This window comes from Oryctolagus cuniculus, chromosome 4 (assembly GCF_964237555.1).
Source record: "Oryctolagus cuniculus chromosome 4, mOryCun1.1, whole genome shotgun sequence".
In the NCBI taxonomy this organism is placed as follows: domain Eukaryota; kingdom Metazoa; phylum Chordata; class Mammalia; order Lagomorpha; family Leporidae; genus Oryctolagus; species Oryctolagus cuniculus.
In genome coordinates this window covers 175,885,087-175,910,541 of record NC_091435.1, presented here as the reverse complement: position 1 = coordinate 175,910,541, position 25,455 = coordinate 175,885,087, and the positions used below count along the sequence as shown (strand labels likewise).

At 53.2% G+C, this 25,455-nt stretch overlaps 1 protein-coding gene and 1 pseudogene across 1 annotated transcript in view; both read right to left on the bottom strand.

Moving 5' to 3' along the window:
- The window catches only part of BFSP2 (beaded filament structural protein 2), a 50,350-nt gene that overhangs the window by 21,962 nt on the left and 2,933 nt on the right, over positions 1–25,455 (bottom strand). Inside the window, 1 exon segment of the mRNA NM_001099963.1 lies at positions 4,441–4,523. Coding sequence (NP_001093433.1) covers positions 4,441–4,523 — 83 coding nt within the window.
- On the bottom strand, positions 6,983–7,787 carry LOC100348188 (small ribosomal subunit protein eS1-like; annotated as a pseudogene).

Genomic DNA, 25,455 nt, shown 5'->3' with positions numbered 1-25,455 from the left:
GTGGATATACCACATACACACACCCCACATGACGTGTGGATATACCACATACACACACCCCCCACATGACGTGTGGATATACCACATACACACACCCCCCACATGACGTGTGGATATACCACATACACACCCCCCACATGACGTGTGGATATACCACATACACACACCCCCCACATGACGTGTGGATATACCACATACACACCCCCCACATGACGTGTGGATATACCACATACACACACCCCACATGACGTGTGGATATACCACATACACACACCCCCCACATGACGTGTGGATATACCACATACACACCCCCCACATGACGTGTGGATATACTACATACACACACCCCCCACATGACGTGTGGATATACCACATACACACACACCCCACATGACGTGTGGATATACCACATACACACACACCCCACATGACGTGTGGATATACCACATACACACACCCCCCACATGACGTGTGGATATACCACATACACACACATACCCCACATGACGTGTGGATATACCACATACACACCCCCCACATGACGTGTGGATATACCACATACACACACCCCACATGACGTGTGGATATACCACATACACACACCCCCCACATGACGTGTGGATATACCACATACACACCCCCCACATGACGTGTGGATATACCACATACACACACCCCCCACATGACGTGTGGATATACCACATACACACACCCCACATGACGTGTGGATATACCACATACACACACCCCACATGACGTGTGGATATACTACATACACACACACACACACGACGTGTGGATATACCACATACACACACCCCCCACATGTCTGAGTTTGTCTTCTCGGAGCCATCTCAATCCTGCTTTTCAAAATCTCTGGTTTGTAAGGATGTAGCATGAGACTTTCTACCTAAATGCCTTCTTCATGGAGATTATGTAAACACTTCATCTTTCAGGGAACTAATCCCACCCCTTCAGCTAAACCAACGCCCCAGCCCCCAGTCAGTGGGCTGGGTCTCCACTGACCTGAGCTGGAAGAGTGCCCCACGTGCCTCTGGAGTTCTGTTTTGTTCACCCCTCCAGGGAGCCCGCCCCTTCCTCTCCCCCCCCCCTCCCCCCCCGCATTATGGGAGCTCTTGAGTCCCCTCCAGACTGATTGTGGCGAATCCCGTAAGGGTCTGAAATATTCTGAGCGACTCCACGGCTGTTCTCAAGCTTCCCACTCTGTCTCGCTGTCCTCCTTCCCTTCTCCTCCACGTTTTGAAGTCTTCAGCCAGCACCTCTGGGTCTGTAACACTCACAACTGTCTTGTCCTCACTTGCAGGTCACTATGGCCCAGCTTCATCCCACAGTTGCTGTCTGGTTGCTCCATCAGCAGCTCAATCCAGCTCGCTCAAAGCCAGACTCATTATCTACCCCTGGGTTTTAACCCCGCTTTCCCTGCCCAATTTTCCTTTCTAGTAAACACAATGACAAGTCTTTTCAATAAGCCAGGTCCAAAGCCTGATCTTTCTTTGCCTTCTCATTCCAGGTTGCACATGTAGATAACTGTTAAATCCTGCTGATCTCCTTTGGTAAGTTAAGTCAGCCCAAATCACCTTGTGCCCTGACTATAACGCCATCCCGGTTGTGTTCGCAGACCTACAGTCCTGCCCATGAGTGACCATCCTTATCCACACCATCACTCTTCCACTCAGAAGCCATGAGTGTGGCCCTCCAGCTCCTCAGTAACCTGACCTCACCTCACTTTCCCTGTGCTGCCTCCCAGCACACACCCTGCCTTCCTCAGCCAGTGCCTGCACTCCTCCGCTCTGCCTCTCCTCTGCACCGATGCAAAGCTGCCTTTCAGGCCAATACCAGGTCATGGGGAGCCAGCGCGCAAACCCCTGCTGCGGTCTGCTCTGCTCTCGGGTCATTCCCAAGCTCCTTGGTGTGGCTGCCAAGGTCTTGCAGGGCAGGGCCTCTCTATGGTTTTCAAGCCTCATTGGTTGTCTCTCCTTTGCTCTCTCTGTATGCCCTGGCTGTGACAGCACCTGGCAATCCACTCGTGTGCTATGCTTTCCCACACCCTCCTGCCCCTCGGTCGCACCTCCTTCATTTGCCTGGGCAACTCCAACATGGGCTTTAGGACCCACATTGGCCATCGCCTCTTTTGTCACCTCTCCTTGTCCAGGTAGAATGTCCCAACATGTGCTCATCACAGCGATGGCATGGCCATTCTAATCCCGTTGTCTGGTGACTCCTCTGACTTTCCCACTACACTGAGCTCTGTGAGGTCTGGAATCACAACCAAGTCACTTTGTTCCCAGCACCTGGTAAGGGTCCTTGCCCCAAACATTTGTTGAGTTTGTTTATTCACTCATTTAACAGATATCTGCAGAGCATGTATCCTGGCTGGGCACTGTTATAGGTGCTGGTATTTTAATGGGGACCAAGAGATCAAGCACCTGCTTTAAGGGAGTTGCATTCCACTGTTGAGTGGATGATGTGTGCATAAATGAATAAATGCACCAGTGAATAAATGGGTGAATGGAACTTCGTCACATTCTACCTTAATTTCAGACTTGGTCAAATTCCACCTTAAATTCAGTGTGAATGGCTCTGCATCTGCAGGCATCTATCTTTCATCACACAAAGGCTTTCGGTGGTCAGCATGAGGGCTGTGCCTCTGTGTGCATCCATGATCTTGCCCAGTGCTGGGCAGCTCCCAGCTGGGGGGAAGTCTCCTTGACTCCAGGGTGGCCATCATTGGAGATCCACTGAACAGAAGGAAAACTGAATCTTGTAGGTTTGTCTTCAAGGATAAGAATGGAAATGGGATCATGATCTTGCCCTGAGACTCCCAACCACATGCTTTTCCTCTTTCATTTTTGCCAGTTCAGGAGTAGCAATCCCATCACTCAGCCACGTGCCCAGTACCCAGGATACCGTTGCCCTCAGAGTCACTGTGCTCATCCACCCTTGTTTTACTTTTCCATCAGGGCAGGGTTTCCCAAATGCCACTCATCTTTACAACTCTGCTCTAGATGCATATCTCTGTCATCACTATTCATGTTTTTCTAGAAATGGATCTACTTTAAATATGAATATTAAAATATAACAGCTCTTTGTATCAAATAAATTTTAAATTGCTACTATAAAATAGTATTACTACAGTGGAAAAGCAGCCTTGTGGGTTACAAATAGAATGTAAAGATAAAAATAAATGTCACTTAAAAATAAAATGCTTATCCTTATACCACTGGGCAGCACGCACACACACACACACACAGGTAGGAAATACTCTTAGACAAATGAGTGGCTCTCTGGGAGCAGTGCTGTGGTGTAGTGGGTAAAGCTGCCACCTAAAATGACAGTATCCCTTATGGGCACTGGCTCATGTCCCAGCTGCTCCACTTCCAATCCAGCTCCTTGCTAATGGCTTGGGAAAAGCAGCAGAAGGTGTCTCAAGGGTTTGGGCCCCTTCCACTCACATGGGAGGCCAGGATGAAGCTCCTGACCATTGAGGCCATTTGGGCAGTAAACCAGTGGGTAGATCTGTCTCCCTCTCTATATATAACTCTGACAAACAAATAAATGAATAACTCTTAAAAAAAAAAAAGCCAGGGCCAGCATCATGGCATAGCAGGTTAAGCTGCCACCTGCAGTGGCACCGGTTGAAGTCCCAGCTGCTTCACTTCTGACCCAGCTCCCTGCTACTGTGCCTGGGAAAACAGAGGAAGATGGTCCAAGTACTCGGACTCCTGCACCCACATGTGGAAGCAGCTCCTGGCTTGTGGCTCGTGGCTTTACCCTGGCCCAGCCCTGGAATGCACCAACAAATGGAAGAACTTTTTTTCTCTCTCTCCCCATCCCACCCCCCGCCCCCCCACACACACCTCTGCCTCTTCCTGAGCCTCTCACCGTAACTCTGCCTTTCAAATAAAAAAAGGAAAAATCAGTTCCCCTCAAGCGCGGTCCCTGCTCCTCTGACTGACTGCGAGGCTGTGAGGTGAGCATGCTGGCTTTTCTCAGCACCCGGCCAGGATGGAGAAGTTATCTTTGTACAGTAGTGATTGCCAATGCGTCCTATGGTGGACCGGCAGGATCGGCATGGCTGTTAGGAATGTACATTGAGAGCACCCTCCCAACCTTTGGAATGAGAAACTGAAGGTGGGCATAGCCACCTGTTTTCTGGAAGGCCCCATTTAGTGGTTGCATACATACCCCAGAGGCTGGGAACCTTTGCTCTAAACCAGATAAAATCCTTGCCCTAGGCCTGGTTAGTGTCTGCAAGAGGGGTGTGAGCTGGAGAGTGACAGCTCTAGACTCTCCCAGAGCCACTGTTATCAAGCCCCAGGCTCCCGCAACACTGGGGGTGCAGGGGGCAGACGCGGGCGAGCACCAGTGTGCTACCCAGAACCCAGGCACGGGGGCCTGTCTCCTGCTGCCCAGCATTACCTCTCTTTGAAGTCATCGGCGCCGGCCTGGATGGTCTCTGTCTGCAGCATGAGCCGGGCATTCTCCAGGACGGCCTCACCCACCTGGAACGACACACAGCAGAGGACACAAGGCCGCTCACCACCGGGGCTGGCGTTGGCACAGAGGCTCTGGGGAACTTAAAGCACCTTGACCTAAGTGTCCCTCTCCAAAAAGTGGGACTCAGAATGACAATCACCTCAGAATCAGCCCTTAAAGCATTCTGGTCTGGCTGAAAAGCCCACAAGAGCATTTCAGGCATGGAAAACCAAGACACTGCGGCAAAAAACGACCTACATGAAGGACATCTGTGAGTGAGATCCCAGCGGAAAGAAAGGGCCATCAAAGGAGGTACTTTCTCTGAAGGGAGGAGAGAACTTCCACTTTGCTTGTGGCCTTGTCGAGTTGGTGGATTCAAAAGGCTTCCATAGGCTAGGCAGCTCACGTCAAGAGCCTCAGGTGATCACTGACGTCACACATAAGAGTGTTAATTGTTAAATCAACACAGGAGTCACTGTGCACTAACTTCCCATGCAGGACCTCTGTCCTCAGAGAGTTGTTTTAAGAGAGTTAACTATAAAATTTGTTCTCAGCCGGCGCCGTGGCTCAATAGGCTAATCCTCCACCTTGCGGCGCTGGCACACCGGGTTCTAGTCCCGGTCGGGGCGCCGGATTCTGTCCCGGTTGCCCCTCTTCCAGGCCAGCTCTCTGCTATGGCCAGGGAGTGCAGTGGAGGATGGCCCAGGTGCTTGGGCCCTGCACCCCATGGGAGACCAGGAAAAGCACCTGGCTCCTGGCTCCTGCCAGGATCAGCGCGGTGCGCCGGCTGCAGCGGCGGCCATTGGAGGGTGAACCAGCGGCAAAAGGAAGACCTTTCTCTCTCTGTCTCTCTCTCTCACTGTCCACTCTGCCTAAAAAAAAAAAAAAAAAGAAAAAAAAAAATTTGTTCTCAAAGATTTATTTCGTTTTTGTGTATTAAGTGGAGGATATTCTTAGGTCCCATAAGTTTTAATTATGCCTAACTGTCCAGTCCCATTGCTTGTTTTCTTAGGTACTTCTTTAATTAATGGTAAAATTTGTTCTGAAAGACTTACTTTCTTTTAATGTATTAAGTGGAGGATATTCTTACGTCTCAAAAGTTATAGTGATGTCCAAGTGCTCACAAAAGATGTATCACCCGTGGGTGCTTCTTTAAAGTTAATAAAGATTCTCAAAAAAAAAAAAAAAAAGCAAAATTAACTCTGAGATGCAATGACTCTGAACAGCCATTGTCTCGACTGTTGAGGAACAGTTTTTTTTTTTTTTTCATACAAATTGTTGAACTCTTTACTGACTATAGAGTTAATCTGTGTTGAAATTAATTGAAAATAGATCTTAGCGAAAAATAAGACTGGGAATAAGAGAGGGAGGAAGAGTGGTGGGAATGTGGGTGGGAGGGTGGGTATAGTGGGAAAAATATATCCCTAAAGTTGTACTTATGAAATATATGAAGTTTGTATTCCTTAAATAAAAGGTTCCTTTGTGGGGGGGAGGACATGCGAGGAGTAGGTGGTAAAAAGAAGGTATGATGAGGCTAGTGTTGTGAGATAGCAGGTAAAGCCGCCACCTGCAATGCCAGCAACCCATATGGGCACTGGTTAGAGACCTGACAGCTCCACTTCCAATCCAGCTCCCTACAAATGTGCCTAGGAAAGCAGTGGAGGATGGCCTAAGTCACTGGGCCCCTGACCCTCACAGGAGCCTCAGTAGAAGCTCCAGGTTCCTGGCTTCAGCCTGTGCCAGCCCAGGCTGCTGCAGCCATTTGGAGAGTGAGCCAACGGATAGAAGATCAATTCATTCTCATTCTCATTCACTCTCTCTCTCTCTCTCTCCCCTCATCATCCTCCTCTTCCTCTCTCTGTAACCCTGACTTTCAAATAAATATATAAGGCATAAATCTTGATATCTTTCAAGAGTTCTGAGAGTTAGGTTTTTGGAGCGAAGGGATTATTCAAAGGCAGACTGTTCGCGGCTGCTGTCACCGTGAGGCATTTACTGCTCTCCAGGGAAGAGTTCTGGCTCCTTACATGGATTTTCGCTGACTGTAAGTAGTAGCTCTGAGCATTTCCTGGCCATGGGTGCCTTTGAAAGGCTGATGAAATCTCTAAAGGAGTGTGAAGAAGGTTCTGTGGGGTGGAAATGTTCTGTAATGTACTGTCCACCCCGAAGGCCACACGGGCTCCTGAGCACCCAGAATGTAGTGAGGGGGACTGCAAGCTGCAAATGTAACCTTCTTTCACTGTGACAGTTCACACAGAAGTAGCGCCATGTGGGAAGTGGCTGCTGTGTTAGACAGCATGTGAATAGGTCCCAGGGTCTCCTGGGACCTTGAACAGTGGGCTCAAACTTGGCTCTCCCAAGTCCTCCAGGGCCCCCCACAGGTAGGAATTAGGGGTCTCTCTCCTCAACCTGCATGCATTTTCTTTTCCATCACCAGTAGGAAGTTTTATTTGTCACCATTAAAGTCTAACCCTTAAGCACATTCTTAAACTGGTGCTTTGTACCCGTCGTCTCGCTCTACTTTAGCTCCTGCTCAGCCCCAGTGGCTTTTCCAGGACTACACCATTACCAGGAAGTCCCGTGAGTTTTCCCCATTCAAACTCGGGCTTCTTCAGCATTTTTACTTTTCTAACAAAGACATCATGGAGAAGATAAACAGATGGGCAAGCCTGGTCTATATCTTTCCCAGTGCTGTCTGGAATCAATTTATTGACCACTCCTTTTAAGCCATTTTTTTTTTTTTTTTTTTTTTTTTGTACCTCCATGTCATGCTTTCCATCATCTTCTTCCAGATTTGGTGGACCTGTTGGTGCTGGGCCTAGAAAGTCTTCCGTATTCGATTGTTGCATTTTTAAGTAAAATCAACACAGAATGGAAGCAAACAACCATCTGTTGTCTTGACTTCAACACGAGCTTCAATCACGGTCGGCCACTTTTTGATCATGAAATGTATTTTGTCACGGGTAGGACCCACGTCGTGAAAGTTAGGCAGTTTTTGCCGTGAACAACCTCATAACCAGCTTGCATTTTCTAACTGCAACTTCGTCGCTCTGCAGGTCAGCAAGACTCACTTTGAAAATACCACCTTTGAGAATGCGACCCTTGAGACCAGCAGATGTAATTTTGGGTCCTTGAATCCTTGTGACTGGTGTTTTTCCAATATTGCTTATATTGAACATAGCAGGTGCTTTCACATCATGCAAATATTTCCTAGAAAATGGATCAACCATTTTTTTCTTGGTACCCTTTTTGCCACCTTTTGTAAGGCATCTGTCCTTGCCAACTGCCATGGTGGTGCTCAGAGAGCCAAAAGGCTTTTATCTTTATTAAGGATTTATATATTTGAAAGGCAGAGTGAAAGAGAGAAAGAATGTTTCATCTGCTGGTTCACTCTCCAAACGTCTGCAATGTTCACAGCTGGGCCACAGCCAAATACAGGAGCCAGGATCTCCATCTTAATCTCCCACATGGGTGGCAGGGGCCCAAGCACTGGGCCATCTTTCACTGCTTTCCCAGGTGCATTAGCAGGAAGCTGGATCAGAAGAGGAGCCAGGACTCAAATTAGCTTTTCAGTATGGGATGCCAGCACTGCGGGCAGTAGCTTAACCTACTGCACCACAACGTCAGTCTCCATGCTAATTTTCCTGATGGCTGTTTTAATTTACATTCCTCCCAACAGTATACAGGGTTCCCCCTTCCCCGCACCTGGCCAACACCTGTTACCTTTTGTCGTTTTGGTAAAAGTCCTGCCAACAGGTGTGAGGTGGTAGCTCACTGCGGCTCTGATTTACATTTCCCTGATATGATGTTGCATGAGCATTGATTTAATCATCTCACAATATCCCCTGCTGGTTCCTGTACTGGCTGCTCCACTTCCACCAGCTCCCTGCTAATGTACCTGGGAAGACAGAGGAAGGTGGCCCAAGTGCTTGGGTCCCTGCACCCATGTGGAAGGCCTGGATGGAATTCCTGTCTCCTGGCTTTGGCCTGACCCAGCCCCAGGCATTGTGGCCATTTGGGGAACTAGTGGATGGAAAATCTCTCTCTCTCTCTCTCTCTCTCTCTCTCTCTCTCCCTGCCTCCCTCCTCGCTCTCTCCTCGCTCTCTCCCACCTTTCTCTGTGTAACTCTTTCAAATAAATACACAAAAATATTTTTAAAACAGGAAAAAAAAAGAATTCAGTGCATGGCAGAGAAAGAGGATGGAATAAAACTGGAGTGAAGGGCAAGGCCCAAATAATGAGAGGCCTCCCATGCCAGGCTAAGGAGTTCATAGGGCAGGGGACACAGTGGGGTTCATTTAGGAACCTACCTCCTAATTCAGATTCCAAATACGCCTCTTAGTAAGAACACACCAGTTGGAAATCAAAGATTAGACACATGGATTATAGATAGATGATAGAGATGATGCTCAGAGAGACCCAGACCGAGAGACCGAGATGCAGAGCTGGGGGGAAGGTCAGTTGGCTGTCCAGAGAACCCCATGGTCAGATATCTTGATTCTGTCAGAGCAATCAGAGAAAATTAAGCCTTAAGAAAATTAGCTCAAAGCAAACAACTTCTCTTATACCCTGGCTCAGGGCTTTGTTATAAATATGCAGCGCCGGCTCAATGTCTTCTGTGTACGCCATCGGCACTCACTGTCCAGAGCCAGCCCTCATGCTTCCACAGTAGCTGCAGGTGGAGTCGCCAGGTGGGCCCAGACCAGAACTTGGAGGGACAGAGAAGCTTCCAGGCAAAGTGGGGCCTGAGGAACTTTGTCCTTGTCATGACAGAGGGCAGCTCCTGTGGACTAAGGTGTCCCCATTGCCCAACAAAGGCAATTACAAGGGTACTTGGAAATAGCCATGGAAAATGGAATTAAAAAAGTAAACTCTATGCACAAGGGGTCATCAAAAGTTCATGGATTTCAAAATGTCTTGGCACGCACAAAAAAGCTATCTCATAGACCCCATAGAAACCACCCTCTAGTTCTGTCCTCTCACCCTGCCCAGGGTGACCCCTTCTACAGTGGCATTCTTTCTGCTGGTGCGCAGCCTGATGCTGATGTCAAGGTTTATTTGCACCACAGACTCAGCACTGTCCATTGCTCTGGGCTTCCAGAGTGAAACCCAACCTCAGCCCTCAGGTGCACCTCCTCCTCCTTGCAGACCCAGTGGTATTCCCCTGCGTCCTCTCGCAGACACAAGCCAAATTCCCTGTGCTTGGGCTTCTGATTTTTCACCCCCAGGTAGTGGCCATTAATTCACACCAGAAAAGAAGATGAGCAGGGCTCCAACAAAGCTGGACAATGGAGCGGGGGTGGGTTTGGAGCACCCATGGGGGAACTTGCAGTTCCTCAACTTGGCTGATGAAGGAAAGGGAGGTCTTCAAGGTGCTTCCCAGCTGGGACCCGGTGGGAACCGGGGTGCTCCCTGAGTGGGGACCAGGTCCTCCCTGCTGTGGTTCTCCACTGCTGGACCTATTCATTACCTGACGCCTGCTGTCCCACATGGCACAATAAGTGGCAGAAAAAAGTCGTCTCTTGAAATCAGAAATGCATGACCTCAGAGAGTTTGCATTCTGGTGACAGATTCAAAGAAAACAACTAATAAACCAACAAGTAAAAACTGATAATAACCACAAGCTGTAACAACTGTCGTAAAGAGAGCTAAGGAGGAGAGGTGCAGGATGAAGGGAAGCCCTCCTTCAGGTCAGAGGGCTCCGCCCCTGCAAAGAAGAGGAGAGGCATGGCGCAGGCAGAGAGGCAGGCTGGCAGTGCTGCAGCCCAGGGGCAGCAGGGAGGCTGGGTGGTTCTGAGTGCCAGGGACAGCACAGTTGGAGGCGTATGAGCAATGAGACACGCGTGCAGGGCTTTGAAAGCCTTGAAAGCCACTGTGGGGAGTCTGAGCTTTGTTCCAAGTATAAGAGACACCTCTAAAGAGGGAGGAGTTAACCTACTCAGAGTGACATCATCTTCTGAGTTTAAGAAGATCGCTCCGGAAGCAAGATGCAGAATGCGTCATTACGGGGAGGGAAGAGCAGAGAAGGGAGGATGTTGCCTTGGTCCAGGGGAGCAGGATGGTGACTCCCAATACGGTGACGTTGGGAGAGACGGAGGAAACATCGTAGGGGTAGACTGGACCAGACTCACGCTTGGATTAGAAGCAGGAGAGGCACAAAAGGGAGAGGTCACATGACTCCCTGGTGTCTGAGCCGCTGCTGGAGATGTCTACTGAAATGGAGGGGATTCTAGATTTCCTCGTGAGGCACGTCAAGCCTGGGGCTGTGAGGAAACTCCTGAGCTAGAGCTGTCCATGTGGAAGTCATTAGCACCACAGCGGCGTTTAAGTCAGGGTGAGCAGACCAGATCATATGGGGATTAAAAGAGGCCCCAAGACCCAGTCCCAGGAGACTCTAATGTTTGGAGATCAGATAAGCGAGGAGACCTAATGAAGGGGAGAAGAGTGAGACAGAGTGGCTGGAGAACAGGAGGACGAGCAAGAGAAAGGGGTCTTGGAAGTTGAGAGCAAGGCCCACGTTCTGCGACAGATGCAGCAGGTGGACAAGACAAGGGCAGAGCGCCTTTGCTGGGCTTCCTAGCTGGACTTCTTGGCCACCTCGGTAAGAGCTGCACGGCCCGGGTGCTAGGCCAGATTGTTCCTTCCTCTCCACTTATTGCTGAAGTCATGCAGCTCTTCCCTCCTCTGCCTGAAATTCAAGGGCATCTTGCATCTTGCCACTGCTCCGAGTTTAATTTCCCTGGAGTCCCGCCTCGCCCACCTCCTCCCCAAGCCTGCAGCTCTAGCTGCTAGCACACCAACGTCTTTATCTCAAGTAAAACATTCATCTCACTCTTGGGCCCAAATGGCATTCTTTAAAGTGCCGCCTGTCTTCACCTTTTTCAAGCACCGTGCTCGTCAAATCCCTCATCGGTGACCACTGCCCCATTCATTTTACTTACCATGTCCACAGTGAGGAGAGCAGCAGGAGGGGAAAGAGCACATGTGACCAGGTCTTTTCAAAAGGAAGAAAGATATACATCAAGCCACGGGGTAGAAACCTTCATTCAACTGCCTGTGCATTCAGAAAAAGTAGAGCAGGAACAGCGCCAGACTGTAGAGACCCCTCAAATCCACTTGACATTCAGTGAACTTACGCTGTGCACAAAGACAACAATAACAGCGACAGCTGCCACCCGCGGACTGCTCCCTCCGCCAGGTGATCTGCTGGGTGCTTTATGCACACTGCCTCGTCCGATTCTCACAACTACCCTGGCAGGGACGAGGAAACCCGATTTTTCAGTCACTCTGAGCAACTGGCCCAAGCTGGCGAGTGGAGGAGTGAGGACCGAGACCGTGAAAGCAGGACCCCTGTGCACAAAGCGTTCGCCCTGAATGTGGGGCGGTCACAGCAGAGGGGTGGAGCTCAGACGCAGGGCTGACCAGGAAGGAGGAGTGGGCCTGGAGTAGCTCAGGAGTCTCCCTGCGCTCTTACGGCTACTCCATGACCTGAAACCGTTCCATTCCCCAAACGCACCTTAAGCCTGTCCGCTTCTCTCCAGCTCCCCTACAACCAGCCCATGATGGTCTCTGGACGCCTGTGCCACGAACAATCAGCGGTCCGTGAAGAAAAAGCTCTGACTGAGAGAGTTTGCCGACTTCCCTGGGGTAAACCCTCTCAGCCCTGGCCACCGGCAGTTACCGCCACGCTGGCGGGGAATGCAGAGAGGCACGGCCTCCTACGGTGCTTCCAGCATGCAGACATTTGGGCGTGGTGACTCGGGAGCACACCTAAGTCAGGGTGAGACACTGAGTAGGGGACTAGGGCTTGTGATCCACGGGATTTGAGATTCATTGCCTTTGTTTAATGTTTAATGACAATCTGTTTAATGACAAGTTGACCCCCTTTGATTTTTCACAATGGCCATGTTTAGCAACCCGCTCACACAGCTCCTGCAATGTGGAACAGTCCACGCCCACCAGGCATTAGAACCTAGCACCTGGCTGGGTGCGTGTGTTGGTGGTAGGCAACTCCAACTTCCCTTCTCTCTTCCTTTCCCATCTGCAGCCCTGGGCCAGATTTCCTGAAGGTTTTCCTAGAGTGGAGGACGTTGCCTGCCCCCAGTAGACTCCAAGCTTTACTTCTGGCCTCCAGGCCACCATCCTGTCTTCACCCCGTGTAGCCCTCAGCCAAGGTCCCAGCCTCCTTCTTGCTGCCCAACTGGCCTCTTTCACAGCTGGGGAGGACAAGGGACCACTAACCCCAGCGAGGACATTGGCTCTGCTATGCCGAAGGTCACTGCCGGAGAACAGCACCAGGCTCTCGGGTGGAGACTGTCGGTGTACCTTAGGATCCCCTTCTGAGAAGGAGCTAGGGAGGCAGGGCCAGCAAACTGTTCTCCAGCAAGTCAGGGTGCTGATGAGCCTCTTCAAGGCTGGAATAAACACCATGACAGCAAGCAGCCTGCAGCATCCCCCAAGGCTCATGCTGAAGGACCCCCCAGGCCAGGATCTGGACAGAGCCTCCCTACCTGCCGGGCAGCGCACAAGTAGCCCCAGAGGCAGCTCCTGGCTGCAAACCAGAGAACGCAGAAGTCGCTGAGAAGCAAGGACCCCCAGAAGCCGGCCCCTCACCTGGCTTCACCTTCACGCCTCCTGCATCTTCCTGCCCGGCACCTCCATGGATTGCCCCTGCATCCTCTTCCTTCCATGCAGCCCCCAGTGAACTGGGAAAACCTTAGAGATCTCACAGGCAGTGCTGCTGCTGCCAGGCGAGGCAGAGCACACACTCCACGCGGGCGCAGGCCTGGCAGGAAGGATGTCAGCACCGGGCGCTCACGCACGCAGCAGGAAGGGGCAGGCTGCATCCGCAGCCCTCTTTCCCTTCTCTAGAACTGCATCCCACCCATGCCCCAGCCTTGCTCTGGCTGTCTACCTTCTGTCCGCCACCTGGGATCCAAGTTTTAAAAGCAGAAACATGGGGCCGGTGCTGTGGCGTAGCAAGTAAAGCCACTACCTGCAGTACCAGCATCCCACATGGGTGCCGGTTCGAGTCTCGGCTGCTCCGTTTCTGATCCAACTCTTTGCTATGGTCTGGGGAAGCAGTACAAGATGGCTCAGGTCCTTGGGCCCCGGCACCCATGTGGGAGATCTGGAAAAAGCTCCTGGCTTCAGATTGGTGCAGCTCCAGCCATTGCAGCCAAATGGGGAGTGAACCAGTGGATGGAAGACCTTCTCTCTCCTTCTTTCTCTCTCTACCTCTCTGTAATACTCTTTCAAATAAATAAATATTTGGGGGAAAAAAGGCAGAAACAAACAGATTAAAGTAACCTGTACCAAGATGGAAAACCTCAACTACATAGGCCCCTTCCGAAGCCCTATAACTCATTTTTAGTCATTGTTTAGTTATCTTTCCTATTTCTTTAGGTGTATTTTATTTATTTGAAAGAGTTACAGAGACAGATGGAGAGAGGAAGGTGTCAGGGGAGAGAGAGAGATATCTTCCAGCCAGTAGTTCACTCCTCAGATGGGCACAATGGCCAGGGCTGGACCAGACCAAAGCCAAGAGCCTGGAACTCCATCCTGTTCTCTGCCACGTGAGAGCCATTACACCAGGAAAACTGGATTGGAAGAAGAGCAGCCTGGACTCAAACTAGTGCTCATATGGGATGCCGGCATCTTAACCTCCTGTGCCACAAGGCCGGCCACGTGGTCATTTTCCCAATGAGAGTCTGCCACAGTGGGCATTCTGAAGGACCCAAGTCTGTCCCTGTGTGGCACTAAGTCTGAAACACTTTGGAAGCAACCCTGTCCATCACACTGCTTTCAGAGCCCATGATCGATCCTGCTGGGACCCAGCATCCAATCAACGCAAGGGTGGACCTTATCCCAGGGGCATCGCTGGGCACCTCGGCCCCAAACAACCACGTGTAAAGCAGCCGCCGGATGTCCCAAGACAGGGAAAGGGGTCCCGCGTGTGGAGGGCCACCGTGTAAAGCAGGTCAGAGGGGCCAAAACCAGCCCCAGGGAGGCCTCCCATAGCCAGAGCCCTCCGACTGACCGCGTCATCTTTATTCCGCAAGCTCTGGGGTCTGGGCCTCATGGCCAACAGGGCCTGCCCTTCCTCTGGTTCAGCCAATTCTTGGGGCCCGGGAACCACTGCTGGTGATACCCTCGACATGCCCGCCAGCAAGCCTGAGTCCACGCCCCAGCCTGCCCCTCCATGAGGCTCTCCCCCAGGAGCAGTGCCTGCATCCGCACACCCCCAGGCCCAGGTGGCAAGCAATGCAGGGCCACCCCCGCAGCCCAGACATAGCAGAAACCACGCCTTGGCCAGCTCGGAAGCTCACTTGCCTCACTGCTCCTTCCACGGAATACCACAGGGCAGGCTTTGACCCACACCTCCCCTCACTCCTTCTGCCTCCTGACCGGCCTGCAGCCGCCCCACGCGGCCCTGCATGGTGTGGCCTAGCCTCTCCTGGTGGGAACTGGGGGGAACATCGTCTTTCCAGCAGCAGCTGTCTCCAGACCTGCTGTCGTCCCAGGCCGGAACACAGACCCGCACTTCCTGGGGTGGTCTGAGAAACTGACCCCCCCAGACAGGACAGGGAAGGGTGGGGAGTTGCCCCCACCACGGCCACCTTTTCTGTTCATTCATGCCAGTGTTTACCGGATGACTACTGCCAGCCAGTCCTGGGGCCAGCCCTCAGGAAGGAAGGCCCTAGGGAACCCGGACAACCGGGAAGGGCCAAGGCCCCCTGTGGGAGAAGAAGCGATGGCACTCACCCCTTGCAGGATGGGACATACTCTGCTGGTTCCTGCAGGGCCAGGCCTGCTGTCTGGTGCCACCCTCTCAAGGGAGGCTCACAGAACCATCGTCAGCCACGTGTGTCATCACCACGTCTAACTGTGAGTCTAAGCTTAAATAGAGCAGTTTCTTCTCTTGTAAGTTGGGGCAGCCTGAAGCTGATGGCAGCAGGTCCATAGTAATACAGGAACAGATACTTGTCAAATGAATGAATCAGGGATGTACTTATAAATATGTGCGGCCATGAGAAACCAATTCACAAGCGTCCAACTGGTAAGCCTTTGAAAGGGTGACAGTACCATGGGAGGTGGGAGTGGTGGGAACGAGCTCTCACGGAGTTTCTGGGAGGTAAATTTGTGTGGGCAAGGCACAGCCATTCTGCGCCTCCACGTCAACTTGCAGCAGTTTCTTCAATGCCCGAGTGGTGACCTATTGCACTGCGGTTCTACGTCCTTGCTGTGACGACACACCTCGGCCCTTGTGGTGTGAAACACTGGAGACCAATGGGAACGACTGTGTTCCAGGAGAACCTCATGGCAACAGGTGCCTGGGGGGCCTGGCCCATCTATAGCTTGGATGGAAATGAGAGAGTTTACGCCCCCTTCACGGTGGGACAGAGAAAACTGGGGGCAACCTACACTCAGCAACAGAAAAACTCACACCCGAGCGGACCTAGCAGTGCCATGCTGCATTCTGCAGCTCAGAGAAGCCTAAAAATGCAATGGTGGAGAAAGCAACCGGCGGGAGAGAGCCTGGTGGCTGCTCTCATTATCGGTCAGGCTGCCCCGTGACAACCAGATCCCTGGACAAACATTATTCTGGATGTCTCTTTGGAGGGTCTGGGTGAGATTACTGTTTAGTCAGTGCACTTTGAGTCAAGTGCATTGTCTTCCACAATGTGTGTGGGTCCCTTCTGTCAGTTGCAAGATGCTCAAGGCCCGAGGTTCCCGGGGAAAGTGGAATTCAGTAGGAAGAAGGCCTTCAGACCGAACTGCAGCACCAGTTCTACCCCAGGTCTCCAGCCTGCTGACCCCTTTATCATGTGAGTTGAAACCCCAAAATAAATCTCTATGTACACACGCCGCCGACTCTGTCCCTCTGGAGAACCCCAGCACAGAGAAGAACACTATCCAATGTGAGGTGTGGAGTCACACAAAGGGAGCACAGGCCTGTCTTGGTCACGTGGCCACTGCTCGCTGATCCCAGTCTCCCTGTTGAGAGAATGCGGCTGAGGAAACTCATCTCCTGGACTGTGAGGTGAGTCGCAGTCCTGTGTGTGTAACAGTGTCCGACTGCCACAGCTGAGCCCGCCCAGCTCATCTAGTGCCCAAATTCACACCCGTGCTGGGTACTCACATGAACAGCCTGCAGTGGTGACGGCACAGCCTTGGGGACACCCTGCCGGGGCAGAAGCTGGTAGGCCATATGCAGGTAGGGGAACAAAGGGTCTGTGCTGGCAGGTGGTCCAACAGGGGGGTCTCAGAAGAAGTCCGAGAAGCATCCCCAAGGGAGAAACATCAGCCAGACCTGGACTCTGACGCCAAAGATGGACTTCCCTGCCCTCTCTTCTGTCTCCTTCTTCCTGCTTAGACTTCACAGCAGCACCCGGGGAGTGGGAGTGGGGAGGGCAGCAAGAGAGAGAGGAAGAGGGCCTTCAGTCCCAGTGCTGCGAGGGCTGACATGGCACGGACGCGTTGACTGGATACCCTACTTACAGAGCCAAGCGAGCATGGAGCGTTTGCTACCTACCAGGGAGCAGAAAAATCATGGGGTCCTTCAGGCTTGCATCTGGGGTCAGGAGACAGCAGCTACTTCCCCTGAATGAGCTGGGAGGGATCTGGGAGAGATTCTCCACCCAAGTTACCAGGGAGCAGAAAAATCGTGGGGTCCTTCAGGCTTGCATCTGGGGTCAGGAGACAGCAGCTACTTCCCCTGAATGAGCTGGGAGGGATCTGGGAGAGATTCTCCACCCAAGTTACCTTTATCACCATACCTCCCGAGTCTTTTCTTTTAGCCGTGGGCTCGTACTTCTAAAAGTTAGTAGAAAAATTTAATTAAAAGGTAAGTATCTTTTGGTGCAAAAAAGGAAATGGAAATCCCTGCACTGCTTTTTCATAAAGAATTTTCCATAAACGTTGTGAAGAGCCCTAGTCCAGCCAGCATCCATCACATACCCAGCACTGTGCAGGCTCAGAGCAGGCACTCACCAGGGCTGAACCAGTGAGCAGATTTTTCTACACATCAGTGCTCCTAGAGCTTTGAGTCCTGAAATCTGAGAATTCCGGCTTCTTAATATTTGAACTCCCATAGTGCTTGGTGCAAAACTGAACCACATCCAATGCCTGGCGAGTGGAGAGAATACAACTGAATCCCCTGTCAAACCATGGTAGTGGCCATGACAATTTGAACACTGTTGGGGCAGCAGGTGAGGAAGGGGCAGGGACAACACAGGCCACCATCACATAGATGCTATGTCCACATGTGGCTCTACCCACAGACACCAGCCCGGGAGTGGTAGCCAAATCACTGACCTTGACAGAGCTTTTTCCCCCTCCATGTTATTCTCCTTTAAGCTTCAAACTGGTTGGGGCCACAATGGCAGGTGTAGTAACCTTCCTCTTTTTTGGATGCAGAAGCAGAAGGTTGGAGAGACCTGGGCAAAGCAGTTGGTGAACCGAGACTAGAACTCGGGACCCTCACTCCAAACTGAACCTCTGACCAAAACCCCAAAGCAACGCAAATTGCAACTGGAGGAGAAAAGGAAGGAGAGGGGGCTCATCTGTCACAAAGAGCAGCAGAAGAGACGAAGGACAGGCCTGCTGGGCAACACATTGGAAGACCCAGGACAGAGTGAAATGTTGTAGCTTACAAACCCTCGGAAACCAGAAGTGGCCATGAACACTCTGACACTAAGGAGCAACTGCAGGGCTACATGAATTTGCTTGGCTGGCCTCCCAGAATCAAGGTGGGACCTCCATTTTGTACTGGGTGACCAGGTGTGCCAGACAATTCCTGGAGCATCCAGCAGGTGGCACCATCTGCCCAGAGGACTGAGACAGATTTAGCGTCCTTGGTTCCCACCCCCACTCCCGCCCCCCATCTTCAAAGGGGCCCTGGCACCTCTGACTCGGCCTGGAGGCCACAGAGTGGGATGGTCCCCGCACACCTGCAGCTCGTCCCAGAGTGCCAATGTGCAACACTAACTCCGTCTCGCTGACTGACAGATGGCGGCAGGAGGGGGCTAAGCATTCCAGGTGGTTACTCTTTTAACTAGTACCAACCATGACACCAGTGACTAGCCAGTTTATGGAGTGCTTGCCAAGACCAGACACGGTGCTAAGTGCTCTGTGTGAATCATCGGACTGGGCTCCCACAACGCTCGGAGTGCATGACATCATTTTGCGGGTCAGAACCTCAAGACTGGGAGTTTCCCCCCGTCCCAGGTCAGTCCGTGGCAAAGCCAGAGTGAACTCAGCTCTGCTGGACTCCAGCTTGTACCACTTGCCAGTGCAATCTGCTGTCAGTTCCCTGCCCCTTCTGCCTGCCCCCGTGCTTTCTCTGTACCTCCCCCTGTGTTAGGTTCAGAAATGATCAGACCACACCGTGCTCCTGAGAACTCTCGGTATAGTTAGTGGGGCCAGAATCACAGCTGTGCGTGACTTGCTCTGTGGTAGTGGGGTGGCTGAGACAGGGAAAGGTCAAGCACTGTGCAAGTTCACTGCTTAATCTAATCTGAGTTTTGTGAACTTGAACCAGATGTGGGCTCTTCTTTCTCTACATAATCCCCCACGTCTCCATGTCTCACTTCACTGTCATTCAGCAGCTACTGGATATCTTCTGGCAGGGTGATGGGTTAGCGAAACTACCGCCACCTGACCCTCAGGAGGTGGCCGACAAGGACCAAACACGCCAGTCCCAGGCAGCCAAGCTCTGCCCTCTGGCCTCTAAGCGAGTGCCTCAGAGGGAAGAGGACTCTTGTCAGGCACACAGCTTGCAGCCAGAGCTGAGGACAGTGGGAGTCTGCCTGTTCCAGACCCCGTCATGTCAGTGGAAGCAGCCGTGGGAGGGAAGCCGGCCCAGTGCTGTGAGCGTGGAGACGGCAGTGAGCTCCAAGGCCTGCCTCGGCAGCTGTGAACACCGGGCTCAGCGAGGCCCCACAGTCAGCTGGTGGCGCTCCCTGCGTCTGCGTGGTGAAGAGTGTTCTTGTCTCTTGTGGGCTCCTGGTATCATGGCTTCCCTTCCTGAACCTCAAGCTCACTGCCACTGGTAGGGCGTGCAACCTGATCAAGTGCAAAAGAAGTGGGGAAAGAGAACTGGAGGTTGGAGAGCGCGACCATAATGTGGGAAAAAGAAAAGCTACCACCACGGGCTGAACCATGCACAGCAGAGAGCTAGGTTGAGGTCCTAGCCCTAGTGCCCACGAACATGACCTTATTAGGAAACCTTATTAGGGGTCTCTGCAGATGCAGTCAAGGTCCGATGAGGCCTCTAGGGTGGGCCTTACTTGGGCATGACCGGTGTCCTCCTGAGGCTGGGAGAAATGAGGCATCTGTGGCGGTGAAAGGTGAGGTGCGCAGTTCAGCAGCCATCGCTGGGAGCTGGGACAGGGTGAGGGCTGAATTCTCCCTGAGAGCCTGCAGGGGCAGCAAGTCCTGCTGACACCGAGAGAGAATACGTGTCTGGTGCTGTAAGTCACCCGGCTGTGGCTTTTTGGCACAGAAACCCTAGGACACTACTATAGATACCTCTCAACTGACAGCCTTGCTGGGCGCTTCCATTCGTTAACTGATATCACTGTGCAACTACCATGTGCCAGGTGCCATCCTAGAGAAACAACAGTGACCAAAATAAGAGAAATTCCTCTCTTCCTGAACTATCTTTCCAGTTCCCAGGCATCATCTCCCAGCAGCCTCAAAGCAGCCCGACATTTTACGGATCAGGAAACTAAATCTTAGGAGGGTTGGTTCCTTGGCCAGGGCCTCTCTTCTGGTGAGGATTAAGCAGAACCTGGACTTGGCTCTGCCCTACCTTCACTTGGCGCTTGTGGTGCGGCTGCCCACACAGTAGGAGGGAAGGGAAGAGAATAGAGGGAAGGGAGGAGCCCGGGCCCAGCAATGGCTGCTGCTTAGCGTTTGGGAGACATGGAGTGAGCTCTGCCTGCTGGAGTCATCCAGCCCAGAGCTGACCCCTCGGCCCCCGGCCTCCAGGTTCCTGTGTAGGTTCATCTGCGGCAAGAGGCCGGAACACATCAGTTCTGTCTCCAGAGTCCTCCCACCTCTGCAAAGGAGGTGAAGGAAGCCTGGTTCTGTGTAAGGATGTAAAATCAAGCCCCACAATTGGCAAGCAGCGGCCAGGCCCCAGGAGTCTCACCTGGAGGGGGTGCACGTTGATGGGAACCAGCAGTAATCAGACAGGATCACACTGTGACCAAAGAGGCAAGAGACGGAGACAAAGGCACACCACAGCCACAGCAGGACACACAGTAGGACACACCCGACCACAAAGCACATCAGCGGCTCAGTTCACACCAGGGTGAGTGGCTCTCTGCTGCTCCGTCCTCTCCATGTCTTGGGTAAATATGTGCTGGGGATTGAATAGGATTTGACTTCCAGTTTCCCAGAGGGCTTTGAGTGCAGCAGCATCATTTACCGGTAATTAGAGGGTAGGAGCTTGATGAATGGGATTCTTCTGCCATCACCATCCACTGCCTTCGGCAAATGCCAAACTGACAGGACCACCAATCTTGGACTTGCACCTCCAAAACAGTGAGCTAAATAAACCTTTTCTCTATGAGGTTACGCTGCCTCAGGTCTTCTATCACAACACAGAAACTGGCCAGTGCACATGCAGTATCAAGATCACCGATCACCAGATGGCCTTTCTTGCTGACAGCATCAAATGCAAAACAAGCCCTCAGTTCCTGAAGCTTCCCCAGTCCCTCAGCACAAGCCCACACCTGTCAACCCTGCTTCCTCCCTGGGACATCGCGGGCTCCCCTACGTGTGGCCATGGCCACAGCAGCTACTCAAACTTTACTCGCCTGTAAGAATGCTCTCATTCTGGCTGGCTGGCTTTCATAGGTCCATGCCTCACCCCAGCCCCAAGACCCATGAGGGCTGGCACTGGGGACCCCCGCCACTCAGCAAGGTCTGCTGCACTCTATAACAAACTCTTAGCCCTGCAGGTGGCCCCGAGGTGGTGGTGGGAGCTTACCAGCCCTGGAAGGACCCTAGCCTGGCCACTCTTGGGAATATGGAAGTTGCTTTTGGTGGGTCTCTCTCACCCACGCAGCTCCCCTCCTGTGGGGGAGGGGCTTGGCAGATCTGAAGCCACATGCCGTGAGGAGTCCCTGAACTCACCTGAGGTGAAGACCTTCTGCCTCAAGGGCCAACCACTCAGCACGCTTTCTGAGCATCAGAATCCCAAGCAAGGCTTCACCTTCCCCGGCAGCAAAGCCGCGAACGTCCCAGGCGAGATCTGACGGTGCCAGCCTCCTGTGCCCTGGGTGCAGCGGCGAGTTCGCGTAAGCGCTGTGCTTGGGTAAGGATCAGCCACCCTCTCTGACAGCTCCTTCCAGATTCAAAACAGCAGAGGAGGGGAGACCAAGATGGTGTCTCCCAGAGCTTAGACTCCTCATGGACAGCTGGCCTGCGTCCTACCTTATCAAGCCAGGTGCACTCGAAGTAGCTCGTGGACTCATCCCCCCAGGATCTAGGTCAGGCTTAGCTCAGGTTTTACAAATGAGAACAACGGGAAGCTTCCGGCAATGTTTCTGAGCAGGAACAGCACTGAGTTGGTCCTGGTTGGAATAGGAATTCAAGGAGGAGCTTACTCTCTGTTCGACTCAGTTTCTTCACCCTAAGCGGGTGTGAGGGGCTAACTCCGTATGCTGATGTCCACAGTAGCTCAGAAGGCGACTGTATTTAGGGACAGGGTCTATACAGCAGTACTGAAGTTAGAAACAGGCCACAAAGGTGGACTTTGACCCAATATGAGTGGTGTCCTTGGGAGGACATTTGGACTCTGAGGCACAGAGGGATGGCCATGTGAAGACATGGGTGGGTGATGACCATCTACAAGCCAAGGAGAGAGGCCTCAGGAGAAACAGTCCCAGGGCCTGCGCTGTGGCGTAGCGGGTAATGCCAGCACCTGCGGCATCTCACTGTGTGCTCATTCGAGTCTCGGCTGCTTCGATTCCAATCCAGCTCTCCACTGTGGCCTGGGAAAGCAACAGAAGACGGCGCAAGTGCTTGGGCCCCTGCAGCTTCACGGGAGACCCAGAAGAAGCTCCTGGTTCCTGGCTTCGGTCTGACCCAGCCCCAGCCATTGCAGCCATTTGGGGAGTGAACCAACAGATGGAAGATTCCTGTCTCTCTCTCTCTCTGTAACTCTGTCCTTCAAATAAATAAAACAAGTCTTTGAAAAAGAAGAGGAAGGAATAATCCTGCTGACACCTTGGACTTGTAGCTCTACTTCCAGAACGATGAGAAGGCCAAGTGCTGGTGCAGACACTCAGTGTGTGGTCCTGTGCGCCCGTGGCCAGAGCTTACGGCCCCGTACTCCCGGGGGGCCAGCCTCCGCTGACACAGTGGGTGGGTCATCCGCTTTAGAGGTGAGGACACTGAGATGTGCACAGAGAGCAAGCTCCTCCTCGAATCCTATTCCAACCAGGACCAACTCAGTGCTGTTCCTGCTCCAGAAACATTACTGGAAGTTCCCGTTGTTCTTGCAGGTGCCACACAAACGCGAGGGGCCTCTCAGGCCTGCTGTCCACGCTGAAGTCCATGCTTCTGTCAGAGAACACAGTGGGCGAGCCTGCAGAACCCCCACCCCCACCCTGAGTGCCTGCACCAACTCCAAGGCGGCTGGGCTGGGGCCAGCTGCACCCAGGAACTCAGGGCCCCTCCTAAGGCTACGCCTGGAGGTGGTTCCTGGCCTGGGAGTGAGGGCTTTGCCCGAGGCGGGCTCTCTCCCTAGCTGCCTGCTGCTGCAAAGCACCATGGGCGATGCATTTCCCAGCAGAGCTCATTAGAGCTGGCCCAGAGCCCAAAGCAGGGAACTCGCGAGACAGCCCAGGGTTAGGCTGGACACCCGAGACAGCCCAGAGCCCAAAGCAGGGAACTCGAGAGACAGCCCAGGGTTAGGCTGGACACCTGAGACAGCCCAGGGCACCACCACCTTGGATGACAAGCCTGGGCTTCCTCAGCCAGTGAGTAATAAGAAATTAATCTCTAGAAGAGCCCTCTCCTCCTGGCTGGCAGTGAAGGGATAGGATGATGTGGGGAGGCCTACTGGGTGGTACCTGGAAGAGGGGCCAGGAGGCGGGGCTGGGGAGGGGGGACGAAGCTGGACCGGGAGGGGGCTGGCGGCGGCTGGCTGCCAAGGGCAGTGAGCTTCAGCCCGGAGCCGTCTTCTGTACAAGTTGGCCCAGCAGCTGCTGAAAGGGAGGGCCTTGGAACTTCCGTCCCCTCCCCACACTGTCTCACCCGAGGCTTATTTCCTCGGCTCTTCATTGGCCCCTGAGCGAATAAGTAAAAATCACAAGCGCTGTGCCAATCGCGGGCCTGCTGGGTGTGGTGTTTGCACTGCTATTCATTCCCTCCTGCTAACAGCTGAAACAACTTCTCTGCTGAGCGGTGCATCTGCTCGTTAGCTGTTCCCAGCCAGCGAAATGCGCCTCTCTGCAGCCAGACAACGCCGCACACTGCACGCGGTTTCAGCCGCTCAAACTGCGTCCTCAGCTTTGGTGGGTCAGCATAAACCTCTGGGGGTGTGCCGGGGCCTCTAGAACATTCTGCTGGGCTCAGCCATCGTTTCAGTAAGCCCCGGTGGAGAGCGGCATTTGTCCTCCACATGGGCCGGCCGCGTGGATTGTTCTAACCGGCGCTTCCGGAGGGCGAGCCCGTCAGCAGGCCTGCCCCGCTGCTCTCCCGTGCGCTGTTTCTACAGGCCTGCTCTGCTGCTCTGACAGGCGGACGCCGGTTCTGTGGGACTTTGGTTTCTGAGGAGGTTGTGGACTGTGTCTTTTCTGTCCCTCCAGGATGTGCTGGTAGGAGGTGCCTCTCACTTCCCTTAGCTCTGAAGGCTTCTCTGTCCCGGACCTGGCAGGGGCCGCCGTATCTCCCCCAACCAGGATTAGCTGCTGCTGGTTTTGTTGAGTACTGCCTGTTGTGTTTAAGGTAGAGCAAGGACTATGTAGCCTGGAGCAAGCCTGCTCCTGCCCGCTGCCTCCAACCACCCAACCCTCTCACCCCGGGCACCTGTGCCCGCTCCCTTCTCTGAGCTCCCAGAGTCTGGCTCCCACTCTGCTCTGTTTCAGCAGAGCACAGAGAGGGGCTTGCATCCTGCCGTGTTCCCCATCAACGCATAGCCAGCCTCCCCGCTCCTCCCTTCCGGCTGTAGAGAGCCACTGTGGCTCAGCGATGTCAGCTGTGGGGGTTTCCAGCCGGCGCTCTGGCCTGGACTCTTAGAGAAGTCAGCCCTAGCTTCAGCCCAGCTTCTGGGTTCCAATTTGAAACCTGCGCCTGTCTGGCCCTCACTGCCCAAGCATTTGTTAACACCTACTATGTGCCGTGGCAAACCACTGTGGCCCACTGTTCGCAGGTGCTGGTTCTTACCCATTATGCCACAACGCCAGACCCTTGTTTCTTTAAAAAAACCACCTAGGGCTCGGGTTCTGTGGGAGGGAAACTGCCGCTGATGGGACTGCCGGAGGCTCCAGCAGTTTTCCCCTACAGGCGGTCCCCAGAGTACAGACTCCTCTGTGAGGGGCACGGAGTGGAGTTCACTGCAGGACCCGTGTCAGGCCGTCTTCACCTCCGACCTTCTTGCCTTTCCATGATTCTATCTTCCCTCTCCTCCAACTGGCAGCCCTGGCCCCAGAGGTGCAAGCTGCTGCTTCCTCCTGTGGAGCCCACTACTGCGCGTCGTCCCGGTGGTCTCTGCGGCTGCCCCTCCTCCTCCCACTTTCTTTCATCCGCAGCTCTGAGGTGGGGAGTCCGCCCCATTCCGTGCTGTGTTTAGCCTGGTGTGGCCGGCAGAGCTGAACATCAGCCTGGGGCTCACAGCGAGGGCTGGGCAGCAGCCCCCGTCTCCCGGAGACGTGGGCAGGAGCTGGGGCCTCCTCGGCCTCTGGCCAGCACCCGGGAGCTTTTCTGTCTGTTTTCGCAGC